General features: G+C 34.6%; 1 protein-coding gene across 1 annotated transcript in view; it reads right to left on the bottom strand.

Moving 5' to 3' along the window:
• Positions 1-15321, bottom strand: part of PRKD3 (protein kinase D3) — a 78892-nt gene extending 63571 nt beyond the window's left edge. Inside the window, exon 1 of the mRNA XM_077764262.1 lies at positions 14366-15321. Within this exon, the coding sequence (XP_077620388.1) occupies positions 14366-14653 (288 nt within the window). The 5' untranslated portion in view covers positions 14654-15321. The remainder of the gene's footprint in view (positions 1-14365) is intronic.
• Positions 15322-17352: the final 2031 nt, after the last annotated feature.

Raw genomic sequence — 17352 nt, 5'->3', positions numbered from 1 at the left:
TAAAGGAAGTTTTAATGAATACAAAAAGACTCCCAAGTTGAGGAAACTATAACCTCAAGACCAAGTTCAACAAACCCCAGCAACAAAAACAGAAAGAAAAACCACAATAAGGCACATCATATTCAAATTGTTAAAAACCAAGAAAAAGAAAAGAAAAACTGTAAATGAAGCCAGAGAAAAGACTATGCTGCATACACTTTGGATCTAACACAAAGCAAAACAAATGTCAAATATGTGAATAAATATAAAAGGTCATTTTTCTCACTTTTAATTTTTTAAAGCATAATTTACTGTTAAAAGCAAGAAAAATAAAGTGTTGTGAGATCTGTAGCAATGGTTGATTTTCATCATTCACAGACTGTGTACCTATGAACATGTCTACTTGTTAAAATTTATTTGTAACCAAAAGTCAATACTTTCTGTGCTTTTGCAGTCATTTGTAGACATGCACAGAAGACAAAAAAATCTGAGTAACTGTGCATGTTCCCAACTGAAGTCTAACAAGGTGATGCTCTGACTTCTTGTTTCAACTATCAGAGTACAAAAACATATGTCCTTTTCATGGCCTATTTAGTGTCATGTTTTCTGAATTTGGGGGTTTTAATGGTGATTTTTCTATTTAAAATGACCCAAGCATCATGCTAAAGTGCTGTTTACTGTTCCTAAGAGCAAGAAGCCTATGATATGCTTTATGGAGAAAATACATGAGTTAGATAAGCTTCATTCAGGCGTGAGTTACAGTGCTGATGGCCATGAAAGCAATATCAATGTATCAACAATATATGTTAAATAAGATGTCTTTAAATGGAAACACACATAAAACAAGATTATGTATTTACTGGTTAACAAAAATTTTGTGATCAGATGCTCACAGGAACCTAACCCTGTACTTCCTCTAGGAGTTGTTCAGCATTCATTAATTCAATGTTCGAGGTCATTTTATAGAACATAACTATCATAAATAATGAAAATCAACTGTTTACAGAAACAAAATGTATGACAGCAATAGTACAAGGGACAACAGAAAGAAAATAGAAATATTCTATTCTAAGGCATGTATTACATCACACACAGAGTAGTAATGTTTGAAGACATCTCTAATGAGTTCAAGATACATATATAAATTAAAGAAAGCGTTGGCAAAATTTTTCTGTAAAAAGCAGACACTAATATTTTGGGCTTGGTATACCATACAGTCTCCATCATAGCTACTTAACTTTGCTACTGTAGCATACGAGCAGCCATAGGCAAGATATAAATGAATGAACCTGCTATGTCCCAATAAAACTCTATTCACAAAAAGAGGAGGTAGATCAGATTTGGACTATAGATATAGTCTACTGACACTGGCACTAGAGCAATGGCTGAAAAAACTTTTTAAAGAGTATAGTGGAGATAAAATGGAATTATAGAGCATAATTCCAAAGAAGAGAGAAAATGACCCAAGACCAGAAGAAACAAACAGAAAACAATGTTTAAATGCATCTATATTAAACATCATTATCAAATATAAATGGTTATATTAATACCACACAAAGATGACTTCAGAACAAGGTATATTACCAGAGATAAGAAAGAAAAGTTACTCTAAAAATAAAATGTAAAAATACATCAAAGGCTGNGGGGTCAAGCAGAGTTGAATTCAAAAAGCATGACCCAAATATATGAAATCTACAAAAAACTTCACTTCACATTTGAGGAAAGGTTATAAGCAAAAACACAAATGTGGAAAAAATATAACACAATGGAAACAATTTTTTGGAAAAAGTAGGAATGGTTATATTAATACCACACAAAGATGACTACAGAACAAGGTATATTACCAGAGATAAGAAAGAAAAGTTACTCTAAAAATAAAATGTAAAAATACATCAAAGGCTGTAAAAATCTTAAATGTGCCTGCAAATAATAGTTTCAAAAAATGAAACAATTAATTAAAACTGAAAAGACTAACAGACAAATATAAAATTAGAGTCAAAGATTTCAATACTCCTTTTTCAATAAATAATAGAACAAGTAAAAAGAAATCCATAAAGATAAAGAAAACACGGTCAACCAACTTGACCTAGCTTTTATAGAAAACTCCACTTAATTAAAAAAAATTTGCATTGTAACATGTAACATTAAGACAGAATCCTACATTATAAAAAATACTCTCAAATTAAACAGATTGAAATTAAAGTGTATTCTTGAACTAAAACTGAAATAAAACTAGAAATCAATATAGCAGAAAAATATATGAAAAACTTTCAAATGCTTTCAAATTAAACAATCCATGGATTGCAGGTGAAATCACAAAAGAAATTGGGAAATAATTTAAAGAAAACGTAAATGAAAACACAACATATCAAAGTTTGTGACATACAGCTAAAGTAGTGATTAGAGGGAAAGTTACAGCCCTAAACACACATCAGAAATAACAAGACTCAAATCAATGACCCTACCTTCCACCTAAAGAAACTAAAAGAATAAAGTAAGTTAAACACAAAGAAGGTAGAAAAAAGAAAATTAAAAAATAGAAAACGGACAATAGAGAAAATCACTTTAAAGGATCATAAAAGAACATAAAGCACAACTTTTGCCAATGGATTTGCCAGCCCGGATGAAATGAAAATTTTCCTTTAAAGACACAATTACCAAACATCATTTACAAAGAAATAAATAATCTGAATAGCTCTATGTCCATTAAAGAAAGAGAAAGTGATTAAAAAACCTTCTCATAAAAAAATTCCAGGCACAGTTGGCTTCATTGGTGAATTCTATCAAGTATTTCAGGAAGAAATAATATCAATTTTATACAAATTTGTTCAGAAGACAGGAAGAAAATACTTCCAAATTCATTTTGTAAGGCCAACATTACACTGATACCAAAACCACACAAAGATGATAGAAGAAAAAAATTACAGGCCAATACATTCCCCATTACCTTAGACAGAAAAGTATTTAAAATTTAGAGGTATAATGAATCAAGGAAAGTATAAAAAGGAATATATGATGACCAGGAAGGTTTGTTCCAGGAATGTAAGGTTAGTAACATTCAAGGTATAAGCCAACATACTTCATCATATTAACAGACTAAAAGATAAAAATACATAGACACAGTAAAAGTATTTAATTTACAATCATTCAAGACAATAAGTCTCAGCCAACTGGGTACAGACAGGAATTTCCTCAACTTAATGAAGAACATCTAAACAAATTTACATCAAATTTAATGGTGAAAGACCAAATGTTTTTCCTTTTAAGACTGATAACAAGGTACATCTGTCCTTTTTTATCACTTCTATGCAATATAGTACAATATAGGTTTAGCCTCCAATACAAAACAAGAAAAAGAAATGAAATATTGGTGGACAAGGCATAAAGCTGTATTTACAAAAGATCATCTATGTGGAGAATTGTACAGAGTTTTTTAAAGTTACTAGAAGTGATAAATGAGTTTAGCAAGGTTGCAGGATACAATATCATTGTACGAAAATTATAGTATTTCTATATAATAAAATGAAAAATCAGATGTTTTAGAACCCCATTTATAACTGCATCAAAAATATGAAACACATACAACAAATGACATACATAATTTCAATAGACTTTTTTGGTAGAAATTATCAAGCTGACTTTAATATTATAATGGAAATGCAATGGACACAGATTGGTAAAAATCATTTTGAAAAACAGAATAAAGTTGGAGGACTTAATGCACCTGACTTCATGTCTTTATAAAATTGAATCCAAGACAATGTGAAATTAGTTTAAGGATACACATATAGGTTAATAAAGCAAAACAATGTTCAAAAATAGACCAAAACATATGTGGTCAATGAATTTACAATAAAGGTACAAAAGTAATTCAATGAGGGAAGAATAGTCTTTTCAACAAATGGTCCTGGAAAAATTTGATGTCTGATGCTAAGAAATGAAGCTCAACCTTTATCTCACACCATACACAGATTTTTGCTTTGAAATGGATTGTAATGAGTTGAACAGTATTCCTCCAAAAGACGCAGAGTCCTACAGTACCTGAATGTGACCTTTGGAAATAGCGTTGTTGTACACAGATGATCAAATTAGGATGAGGTCATTAAGATGGGCCCCAATCCCATATGACTGTGTCCTTATAAAAAGGTGAAATTTATGAGCACAGAGAAATATTTATTGAGGGAAGACAATATGAAGAAACAGGGAGAATACCATCTGCAAGCCAAGGAATGCCTGAGGCCATCGGAAGCTGGGAGAGAGGCATGGAACAGATTCTTGCAGCCCTCAGAAGGAACAAACCCTACTGATATCTTGATTACAGAGAGACAGCCTCAAGAACCATTAGAAAAATGTCTATTAAGCCATGAAGCTGTGGTAGCCCCCAGAACTAACATACAGATCATAAACATAAAGGAAAAGCTAAAACTGAAACTTCTCAAAGAAAACATGGGACACAATCTTTGTGATCTTCATTCAGGCAAATACTCATTAGACGTGAAACAAAAGCACTATCCATAAAGGAAAAGATAAATTGTACTTCATCAAAATTATAAATTTTGGCTCCCCAGATGATACTGTTAAGAGAATGAAAAGAATATAGTGCATTATAATGAAAAGTACACAAGCTAACTTAGATCAGACAAAATATATTTTAAGGCAAAGACTGTAAAGAGACAAGGATCATTATGTAATGACGAGTCAATCCTTCAAGTGGATATAATATTTGTAAATATCGATACACCCAACATAAGGACACCTAAATATATAAAATATATAAAGCCAATATTAATAGATCCAATAGAAGAAACAGAGAGCTATGCAATAACATCAGGGACTTTAATACTCCACTTTCAAAAATGGACAGATCATCCAGACAGAAAAGCAAAAGGGAACATTGGAGTTAAACTACACATTAGACCAGACACTTAACTGACATTTACAGAATATTCCATCTAAAAGCAGCAGAATACATATTCTTCTCAAGCAAACACAGAACATTCTCTAGGACAGATTGTGTTAGGCCACAAAATAAGTCTTAATAAATTTAAGAAAACTGAAATCATATTAAACATCGTTTCTCACCATAACAGTATGAAACCAGAAATCAATTACAAAAACAAAACAAAAAAAATGGAAAAGTCACAAATATATAGACATTAAACATCCAACTGTACAAGTTAAGGTGAGGTCAAAAGAGAAATAAAAAAATATCTTGAATCAAATGTATTTACATATACCAAAATTTATGAGATGCAACAAAAGTTCTGAGACAGAAGTTCAAAGCAATATGTCCACGTTAAAAGATTCAAAACCACCTAACTTTACACCTCAAGGCGCTAGAAAAATAAACTAAGCCCAAAATTAGCAGAAGGAAGGAAATAACAAAGATCATAGTGAAAATAAATGAAATTGAGACTAAAAAGACAATAGAAAAGATCAATGAAACTAAGATGTTTTTAAAAGATAAACAAAATCAAGAAACCTTTAGCTTATGGGGAAAAAAGAGAGGACTCAAATAAAATTACAAATGAAAAAGGTGACATTGTGATACCACATAAATACAAAGGATCATAAACAACTACTATAATTATACACGAACAACTTGGACACTTAGAAGAAATGGATAAATTCCTAGAACAATCTAGCAAGGCTGAATCATGAATGAGTAGAAAATATGAACAGAAGAATTAACAGTAAAAAGACTGAATTGGTAATCAAAATCTTCCTAACAAACAAAAGTCCAGGACCAGATGGTTTCACTGGTAAATTCTACCAAATAATTCATACCAATCCTTCTCGAACCCTTCCAAGTAATGTAAAAGGAAGGAATATCTCCTAACTCATGAGGCCAGCATTTCCCTGATACCAAAACAGACAAGGACACTATGAGAAAAAAATTATAGCCCAACATTCCTGATGAACATTGATGCAAATACCATCAACAAATATTAGCAAACTGAATTCAACAACACATTAAAAGGATCATACACCATAATCAAGTGGGATTTATTCCAGGAATGCAAAGATAGTTCAACATATGCAAATCAATAAATGTGATAAATCACAGTAACAAAATGAAGGATAAAAATCAAATCGTCATTTCAACACATGTAGAAAATGCAACTGACAAAATTCAATATCAATTCATGATAAGAACTCTAAACAACGTGAGGTACAGAGGAAACACACCTCATCATAACGGGCTGTGTACGACAAGCACCCAGCTAACATCATACTCAGTGGGGAAACCTTCTAAGATCAGGAACAAGACAAGGATGTCCATTCTTACCACTTTTATTCAACACAGTACTGGAAGTCCTAGCCAGAGCAAATAGGCAGAAAAAGAAATAAAAGACACCTAAACCAGAAAGGAAGAAGTGAAACTGTCTGTTTGTAGATGACATATTACATGTAACATATAAAAAAACTCTAAAGATTCCACCAAAAAATTTGTTAGAATTAATCAATAAATTCAGTGAAGTTGCTGGCTACAAAATCAATATACAGAAATCAGTTGCCTTTCTATATGCTCATAAGTAACTATCAGAAAGAGAAATTAACAATCCTATGTATAACTGCATCAAAAAGAGTAAAATATAAATAAACTTAACCAAGAAGGTAAAAGCTTTACACCTAAAAATTGTATTTGTAAGACATTAATGAAAAAACTGACGAAGACTCAAATAAATGGGAAAATACTCTTGTGTTCTTGGACTGGAAGAATATTATTAAAATGGTAGTACTACCCAAAATAATCTACATATCCAATGCAATCCCTATAGAATTTCCAATGGTATTTTTCACAGAAATGGAAAAACTATCTTAAAATTTATACACAACCATAAAAGAGCCTGAATAGCCAAAGCAATCTTGAGAAAGAAAAACAGAGCTAGAGGCAATTATACTTTGTGATTCAAACTGTACTTCAGGACGCCTGGGTTGCTCAGTCGGTTAAGCATCCAACTTCAGCTCAGGTCATGATCTCATGGTTTGTGAGTTCGAGCCTCACATTGGGCTGTCTGTTGTCAGCACAGAGCCCATTTCATAGCCTTTGTCCTACTCTCTCTCTACCCCTCCCCCTCACATTCTGTCTCAGTGTCTCAAAAATAAACAAACATTAAAAAAAATTTTTTTTTAAACAAACTATACTTCAAAGCTACAGTTATCAAAACAGTATGGTATTGGCATAAAAAGGGACATTTAAATCAATGAAGCATAATAGAGAGCCTAGAAATAAACCCATGCATATATGGCCAGTGAATTTATGACAAAGAAATTAAGAATATACAATGGAAAGGACAGTCTCTTCAATAAATGGTGCTATGAAGGGTGTGCCTGGGTGGTTCAGGCCATTGAGTATCCAAGTCTTGATTTCGGCTCGGGTCATGATCCCAAGGTCATACTAGCATGGAGCCTGCTTAAAATTCTCTCTTTCTCTCCCTCTGCCCCCTTCCTCACTTGCGTGCTCTAAATAAATAAATAAATAAATAAATAAATAATCTGGGAGAACTGGGATAGCCACGTGCAAAAGAATGAAACTGAACCCCTATTTTACACCATACACACAAAAATCAACTCAAAATGGACCTGAAACCATAAAACTCCTAGAAGAAAACACAGGGGATAAGCTCCTTGACCTCATTCTTGGCAATGATTTTTAGATTAGACATCAAAAGCAAAGGCAACAAAAGCAAAAATAAACTAAAAACCTTCTTCTCAGCAAAAGAAACCACTGACAAAATGAAAAGGCAATCTACAGAAGGGGGGAAATGTATTTGCATATCATATCTGAAAAGGGTTTAATATCCAAAATATATAAAGCACTCATATAACTCAATGGTAAAACAACAAGAATAAAACAATCCAATTTAAAAATGGTCAGAAGAACTGAGGAGGCATTCTCCCAAGACATACAAGTGGCCAACAGGCATATGAAAAGGCCCTCAATATCACTAATCCTTAGGAAAATGCAAATTAAAACCACAAGGAGATATCACTTCATGCCTGCCAGAATGGCGATCATCAACAAGAGATAACAAGTGCTGGTGAGAGTGTGGAGAAAAGGGAACCCTTGTGCACCTCTGGTGGGTATCTAAATTTGTGCAGCCACTACAGAAGACAGTCTGGAGATCCCTTGAAAAATTAAAAATAGAACTACCGTATGATACTGCAACTCCAATTCTGGGTATATATCTGAAGAAAATGAAGTCACTACCTCTAAGAGATATGTCAATGCGTCAGTATTTATAATAGCCAAGACATGGAAACAACCTAAATGTCCATCCATGGATGAATGAATAAAGAAGTTGTGGTATATATACGATGGAATATTATTCAGCCATAAAATAAGAAAATCCTACCATTTGCCACAGCATGGATGGACCTTGAGGGCTTTATGATAAGTGACATCAGTCAAGCAGAGAAAACAACCACTGTATGATCTCACATATATGGAGTCTCATATAACAACTCACAGAAACAGAGATCAGATTGGTTACCAGAGGCAGTGGGCAGGAAGCGGTAGAAATGAGTGGTCCAAGGATACAAACATCCAGTTATGAGATAAATAAGTTCTGGCTATGTAATGTTCAGCATGGTGACTATAGTTAACCTTTATTGTATACTTGATAGCTGCTAAGAGAATAGATCTTACAAGTTCTCATCATAAGAAAAAAATTAGCTGTGGGAGGTGACGTATATTAACTAAGTTTATTGTGGTCATCATTTTGCAAAATATACATATATCAAATCATTATATTGTATACCTTAAACTAATACAAATTTAAGGATGCCTGGGTGGCCTGGTTGGTTAAGTGTCCAACTCTCGATTGCAGCTCAGGTGGTGATCTCATGGCTTGTGACACTAAGCCCCATCTTGGGCTTGGCACTGACAGTGCATAGCCTGCTTCGGATTCTCTCTCTCTCTCTCTGCATCCCTCCCCCACTCATATCTCCACAAAACTGGAAAAAATTAGAAGCAACATAAATGACTAAAATAAGAAACTGGTTGTAAACTATTATGCATCAATATGACTGAACGATAGCCTTTAAAATGATGATTATTTGGACTATTGTTTCGATTAAAAAGAGACTGAGAAATGAAGAGCAGCCACAGACTGGAAGAAAATATTTGCATTTCATATCTGATAAGAACTTGTATTTAAGATGTTAAAGAACTTTTATACTTCAATAATATAAACAATCTGTATGGAATTTAACCAATTAAAATAAGTGAATAAACCCATGGACAGATAACCAATCTCATTAGTCACTGGGGAAATGCAAATGAAAGTCACAAGGAGATATCATTACACACCAACCAGAATGGTTAAATTAAAAAGATTGGAAATACCAAGTGTTGGCAAGGATATGGCCTTCATATACCCACATATTTACTCCAAGGAAATGAAAACATGTATCTACAATCAAGATTTGTATGACAATGTTAATAGCAACTTTATTAATAATGTCCCTAAATTAGCAACAACTCTAGTATCAGTCAACTGATGAATGAATAAACAAATTATGATATATCCACACAATGGAACAGTACTCAGCAACAAAAAGGAACTACTGACATATATAACAGCATAGATGAATTAAAAACAAAGAACATGGAGGTATGTAAAAGATAGCAGAACAAAAGACTACATACTATATGATTTCATTTATATGAAAATCTAGAAAAAGCAAAATTATAGTAACAGAGTGCAGAGCAGTGGTAGCCCAGGACCGGGATGAGGACCCATTATTGGGTAATGGAGATGCTCTGTATCTTGAATGGGTGACAACTGGACAAACTTCATAGAATTGTTAAAACTCCTCAAACTCATGAACACAAATAAATGAGTGGATTTTATTATAGGTAAATTATATATATTACATCTGATTTTTTAAAAAGTAAACACCTTATTAAAATAGCTACTGAAGGGGAAGAAACTACATATATGGCATACTTCTATTTGATGTCTGAAAGGTACTAGAAAATGAAGCAATATAAAATCCAATCTTACCCAATAAAATAATTTAAAAATATAATGATCATTCCTTTTAGATCACTGTTCTATTATTTTAAAAATACATTTAAATATTATTTCTGAATATGGAATACATGCATAAGACACAAAATCCAAAAGGTACACAAGGGTATACAATGAAAAGTAATCTCCCTTTCACTCTTGTTCCCCAGTCACCAGTCCCCTCCTGGAAGAAATCTCTCTCTCCTTCCAAGGTAATCAGAAAGCAATCAAGCAACCATATATACGTGTACATGTGTATGTGTAAGTGTGTGTAGTACAAAATGACAGCACAGTATACCCTGTTCTACACTTACTACATTATTAACGTGTCCTATATACTTTGCAGATCTCTCCCTCCCCCAACCATGTACACACAAAATGTTTCCTTTTTTAATAGCTAAAAAAACTTTTAAAGAATTCCACAAACTACACTTTGGATCACTACAGTGGTACTTTAAAAAGCCTTACAAATTCATCAACTCCATTCTTGTACCTGAAGTTGAATTCCTATTTCTTATACCTGAGGTCAGTTATTACTAATCTATTGTTAACATAGGACGGCAAAAATGTAAAATAGATGGGAGTACACATTTGGTATTACGACTAGATTAAAAATATTATTTTAAAAAATCTACCCTCTCTCTCTGACCCTCCCCTGCTCACGCTGTCGCTGTCTCTCTCTCTCTCCCCTAGAAATAAATAAAACATTAAAAAAATATATTAAAAAAAAAAATCTAAAATACCATTAACCTGAATTCATATGTCAGGTAACCCTCCTGTACTAATTTAAAAGGAGGGTTGCCCTCTGGGCTTACTTCCCTAACTTTTAGAGGCCTTTCCTCTGGTCCTTCAAAGGAAACTGTTTTCGTCACTTTTTAGCCCTATTGGTTTCCTTACAGAAAGAAAGTGGGGAAAGTTCTTCTTGAGTAATAACGATTCCATTTCAAGAGTCACAGCAGAACACGAGGGCCCAAATCCTTAAACATTTCTAGAACACAGGAACTCTATCTTATTAAACTTTGATAAAAATCAGTCCCATTCTATCCCCCAGAAAATTCTTTATGAATTTTCTATCTTGGTTACCAACATCACTACCCGTCCAGTCACTCACGCTGCCATCTTCTTCAGAAGGCTGGCAAGCTTTACCAACCCTACTTTGCCAACACTCTTCAAATACATTCCCTTCCCAACCATCTCAGTTCAGATCATCATTACAATGGCTTCTTACCTGATCTCCTTATTTTATGTCACACCTAGTTACACATTTAAGCTTTCCCAAACACAAATCTGATCAAATCTTGGCTCTAACAAGAATCAAGTGCAAAAATTTTCTTAGGCATGAAGAAGACAGAGTAGTGTAAAGAGTATACAGGTTTTTGAGTTAAAAAAAAGACCTCTTTGAATTCCGACTTTCAGCAAGTAATTAAATGTTTCTGAGATTCAGTGTCCTCCTTTATTCAACAGCACTTATATCACCTACACTCTTTCCACTCAGTAAGGTCCTTGAAGAAGGAGCATCAACCTCACCTAAGACCATACTACAAATGCTTAGACCCGCCCTAAACCTACTGATTCAAAATCTACACTGTAGAAGAATCACTAGATGGCTGACATACACATTAAAATTTGAGATCCACCACAAACTACTGTGAGAGTTAACTAGAAAATGTGTGTCACGCTCCCGACATAGAATAGGCACTCAGTAAACGTTTTCTGTTATAATCTTCCTCTTGTCTGCTTCTGTATCTTCAATCGTCTTAACTCTTTTGCCTGGAATGTATTCCTCACCTCCTATATTATTGAAATCTTGCTCATTCTTTTATTCAAATAAGATTTTATTTGAATAAGATTTATTTTATTCAAATAAAATCTTCCTTTCTGTATGAAGTCTTCCACACCCTTTATTAACCTGAGAGGAGCACTCTATCTTAACCTCACTTTCTACTTTTTATGTTTTACTTGGTTTCCTTCAGTAGACTGTAAGCTTTTTGAATGAAGGGTTATTTGGCTGATCTTTCTCTTTCCTAAAACTGAACCAGTACCCTATCTTTTGAAAGATTCAGGCAAATGCACCAACTAAGAAGAGATCTAAGAAAGGCAGGTGCGTGACCATGATAGACCTGGCAGTTAACCTGCAGCTGTACACATGTAGGTAACGAAAATGGATGACTAATGAGCAAGTGCCTGAGACCAGAGGGAAGGAAAAACCAAAAGAACTTTTGACATGATTTTTCCATCCTCCAAATGAGTTAGGGATCCATGAAACATCTCTATAAAATCTAAGAACTTGAGCTGGTTGCCTTAAGATTTTTCTCTGGTTAGGATCTGGAGTAGGTCAGCTCTTGAAACTCCTTTTTCCTTTAACTGTCTCTAGCAGTGAAGACCCAATTTTGGTTAAATGCTTCATAATCTCACCACTGGAATTACACATTAGAAGTCATCCCAACTCAGTCATTTGATAGATTTGGAAATTGTAAACCAGCGACGTCAAATCACTTGTGCAGAGCTAAACAGTAAATAAGCAATTCAGCTGACCTATTTTCGAGCTCCAAACTCTTAGACAATACACTTAAAAATGTCAACAAATGTCAAAAGGAATGTGCAGTACATTTATGTCCTATATATGCTACACAGTTTTGCCAAATACATCCCCGTATCACTATAATACTGATTCAAATTCAGTTCACTACAATGATAATCCATTCAATGCTGGCATTTCTAGAATCAATAATTCTTCTTTGCAGCTATATAAAGTTTACACTAAGTTATCTTTCTTTCAGCTCTATCCTGTTTATTTCATTGGTTTCACTGTAATTTTTCATGGATTATGATTTTTAATCAAGTTTCCTAAGAGTTTAACCCATCTGACCCTGTTCTCAGCTGTATATTAATGATGAAATAACTGGAATTCTAAAATCCTGTAGAAAATCAGTATGCCTCTGTATAAATGTAAGCATGAAGAGAAATTTTATAAGATTGAAAACAACAAACACAGACTCTACCAAAACACTGGTTATAAATTTCTACGGGCTTGGGGTACCTGGGTGGCTCAGTTGGTTAAGCGTCCAACTCTACTTTCGACTCGGGCCATGATCCCAGGGTTGTGCAATGGAGCCCTGTGTCCGGTTCTGCACTGAATATGGAGCCTGCTTGGGATTCCCTTTCTCTCTCTCTTCCTCCTCTCCCTCTGCCCCTCCCCTGCGCACACACGCAAAATAAACATTTTTTTAAAATTTCTATAGGCTCAAATAAAAAGGAAATATTAAAGTTACAAACTGTACTTAAGTTAAAATCTTACCCTTAAATTAAAAACCTTGTTGCAAGAATATTTGTGAAAAACCTCTGTAACATTTAATGAAAGGGAAAATAAAAGGAAAGACACTTAAAGACATGCAGATGGTTCTACTGATCTATAAAAAGAAAGTGAATCTTAAGGCTACATTTCAATAGACCAGTGATTATTGACACACAGGCACAGGTTATTTTCACAAACCACATAACATTTTTTAGACTGTTAAATACGTCTACATCAGAATATAATGACAAACCATATAAAGCATAAGAAATTAAAATAAAAAATGGTAAGATAAGGAGCCTGAATCCAAATATATTAATCTGCGTGATGATTTTTAAAATAAAAAAAATATATTAATTTGTTTGAAACATACACCCAGTCCACCAAAAATAAAATGTAACCAATTCACACTACATAAATATATAGTTTCACAATAAAATAGAGAACATCCCTGTTTATGCATCAAAGCAAGATTAAAGACATTTAGCTAAGGTTCTTTAAAAAGTAGTATAGCCTGGAGTGCCTGGGTGGCTCAGGTGGTTAAGCGTCTGACTCTTGGTTTCAGCTGAGATCATGATCTCACAGTTGTAAGAACCAGCCCAGCGTCAGCTGGACCCTAGAGGCATGGAGCCTGCTTGAGATTCTCTCTCTCCTTCTCCCTCTGCTTCTTATTCCTCACCCACTAGCATTCTTATGCACTTGCGCTCTCAGCCACAGCTGTACCTTATCTTTCTGGTAAGCCACCTGGATGGCCTGCACCCTCTACCTCCTGTTTTCTCTAAAAACAAAGGAGATTTCTTAGGTCCTCTTGATTTTATAATTTTCCTGCTCTTAAAAAGAAAAATTGAATAGGCAGTAGGTTAAAGTTAGGATATACACTCTCCAGTTGCTAGAATCTGAAATTTCAGACCTTAGGCTTCTAGTGTATTAGCACTTTTCCAAAAGTGATCAGAATTGGGATATAAATAATTGACCCATAGGTGTTAACTCATTGTTGCATGTATAATTTACAGAAAAGCATAAGAACAACGTTAATCAAAAAAACTATTGACATAAATGGTATGCACAGTACCTTCTGATAAACAATGGAGCACACAAGATCCTTGACAGCAGATAAAGATAGTTCCTGGGCTTCAATGGTAACACTCTCCCGTGTAAGGCCGATCTGCAGCAGAAATGAGATTGTCTGCTCTGAGCCTCTGGAGTTGGTGAGTGACGGGGCACTGAAGCTTCCATTAGAGAGCCGAGCAGAGAGTCCTGTTTTAGGACTTGAACACGGAGAAGGAGTGGGAAGCACAGCAGGAAGAGGTGCAGGTAAGACAGACTTCTGGGCTGATGGAGGAGAACTGTTTGCAGACATCTGCCTTTCTTTAATCTTTTAAAATAGCTGTCAATTCTTTTTCAGTGGTTATGAGGAGGCTCTTAAAATCACAGAAGTAAAAAAAAAATGACTGTACTTTTGGACTTAATTGAAAACTTCTTTATTTCCTCTGTTAAGCTACTCATGCCAAGGACTGCATCTTCTACAACTGTGAGTTGCATACACAGAAGGTCCCACTTCCCTTGGTGTCAGATGTCCCATCAAAAAACAGTCTTGTCTTCAGGACCACAACCAGGGACTTGGAAAGGATTCAACATCACTGAATTATCCTCATCAGAAAAGAGCCGACACTGCTTACTTACTAACCATCTTCATCTATTTTCTTTTAAATCTACTTTTGTCTCTCTCTTTTAGTTTCAGAAAATACATATTGAATAAAAGTTGTTTTTCTGTTTAGATGAAATCCTCCTTGTTTAAAAAATAAGTGTTTAGAATTAAACTGTTTAATCCTTACAGTTAGGCTCAATGATCTGACGGGATACTTTCTCAAACGTCCACACCTTAAATCACCTTCTTAAATGTCTTTACTTTCATTTTTGGGGGGGTAAATTTTTCCATGATGAAGCACAAAGCTTTTTAAAACAGTACAGGCATATTTCACTTGAAGAATTGGTCCACTGAGAAAAGTTGGTGCTTCCTGAAATGTAGTCAGCCTGGAAGGAATTTTAAAAATACTTTTAATATTTTACACTCATTTGACATTATTTTAAAAATGTAAGAATCCCTTTCATCTTTTTTAAACAAGAAGTTCTGGTTGTATGGTTATAATTCACTGATAAATCCTAATGGGGAGCCTAGAATGGAGCCTAGTTATCAGGACCATTTTCTACTGTAGATAATAATCTTGGGGCGAGCCTCCTGCTCACCACCGCCGCCACCATCCCCACCAAGCCCATGGCACCGCTCGCTAATACCCAAAACCTGAAGATCAAACACGTTTATTCCATAATGCACAACTGAGTTAGGACAAAAATAGAGAAAAGTAGAAGAGACTAAAAGACCGTTAAAACTGACATCGTTATAGAAATAATGTACCACTCAACCATACCGAAGAAGGAGAATAGTGTCCTAATAAAGATACGTTAAGAGTGTTCTTTTTTATGGTAAAAGTCTAATTCTGCCAAAATATGATCGCTGACTTGCTTTGTTGACAGATTTCTTTCCCAAGGCCAAGGAAACAGAAGGGAACATACTATGCACAGTTATAGTGTGAACGACGTACTTAAGACAGCAACATGGGAGAATGTGATCTTACCATAAAGGGTTTCTAAAAGTAAAAAAAAAAAAAAAAAAAAGCACTAGGCTCAGTTACATATGTATCACAGTTTACAACAGGACAGTTCAAAAACAAAAGGCATGACCTCAAGGCCTAAGTGAAATGGCTCACAAGAGATCTTTCTAAATTTTACATGTGTAACCATAAACAATTCCAATGATGCAAAAGAGTGAAGCATCCAATGTGGTTGCAGAAGGACTCTCTGGAGAGCAGGTAATGGGGCTAAATAAATCAGGATGAACACAACACTAGAGCAAAAACACACAGATGTAGTATCAAGAACTAGAAAGCTCAGGAAAAACTAAGGCTTGGAAAAAATTACTTAAAGATAACAAAAGCTTTTATAGCTACATTCAAATCAATATTATCCCCCTTATATGGTACAGCACTTAGCATCTTATAAATGCTTTACATACTTTACCTCACGCACACCTCTTTGGAGACAAGTATGATTTTTGCAGATGACAAAACAGAAGCACAAGCAGCTAAAACAATGTGCCTGGCGTCACGCAGGTAATTAAGAGGCAGAGTGGGAATTAGGACCCAAGTTTCATACTTTGTTACCAAGTGCTAGCTCCATAAAATAACATGCTATTTCTCAAAGAGAACAGGGAACTGAGAGAATCCATGCTCAGAGAGGACGTTGTTAAGGTTGAGAGAACACGTACACAAGGCAGAATTGCTCAACCTGTACTTTGCTGATCTTTTCTCAGTTTTTAAACTAAAGCTGTAGAAAGGCAATGAGAACCGAAACTCCAGCCTGGTGAATGAGAGAGACTAAAGCAACTTTATGGACGTCTTGGGTTCCAGATGCAATTCATTCCACACTGCGAAAGCAATTAGTAAGTGTAATCACAAAGCTGACTCCTAAAATCTAAGAGAAAGAGCTCAGGAAGAAATCATCAGGGCCTGGAGACGGGTCAGGGTTGCTTCAAATTTCATGAGCTGGAGGAGTAGGGAAGCAGATTTCAGAAATCACAGACATATAAACTTAATTTTTAGTCAAATCTGGGAATAGATTATGAAAAGAAACGGTTTTTGAATATTTAGTAAAGAACATAATCACTAGATGTCAGCATCAATTCAAACAGGACAAATAATGCCAAATCAACTACATTTTACATCCTGGAAAAGAACGATTACGGGGCGCCTGGGTGGCTTAGTCTGTNTAAAAAAAAAAAAAGAACGATTACTAGACTTCTCAGACACAAGGAAAAAAAATAATAACTTATAGTCACTGAGCTCCAACTATCTGCCAGACACTGTCTAAGCACTTTATATGCCTTACCTCACTTAATCCTCTGCAACAACCCATTTTACAGTTGAGAAAACAGGCTTAGAAATTAAAGTACTTGCCTAAAATCACACAATTAGCAAAGCCAGGGAGAAAAATGTGTATTCT

This window comes from Crocuta crocuta, unplaced genomic scaffold (genome assembly GCF_008692635.1).
Source record: "Crocuta crocuta isolate KB4526 unplaced genomic scaffold, BGI_CrCroc_1.0 scaffold164, whole genome shotgun sequence".
Lineage (NCBI taxonomy): Eukaryota > Metazoa > Chordata > Mammalia > Carnivora > Hyaenidae > Crocuta > Crocuta crocuta.
This window is presented reverse-complemented; position numbering and strand designations above follow the sequence as displayed.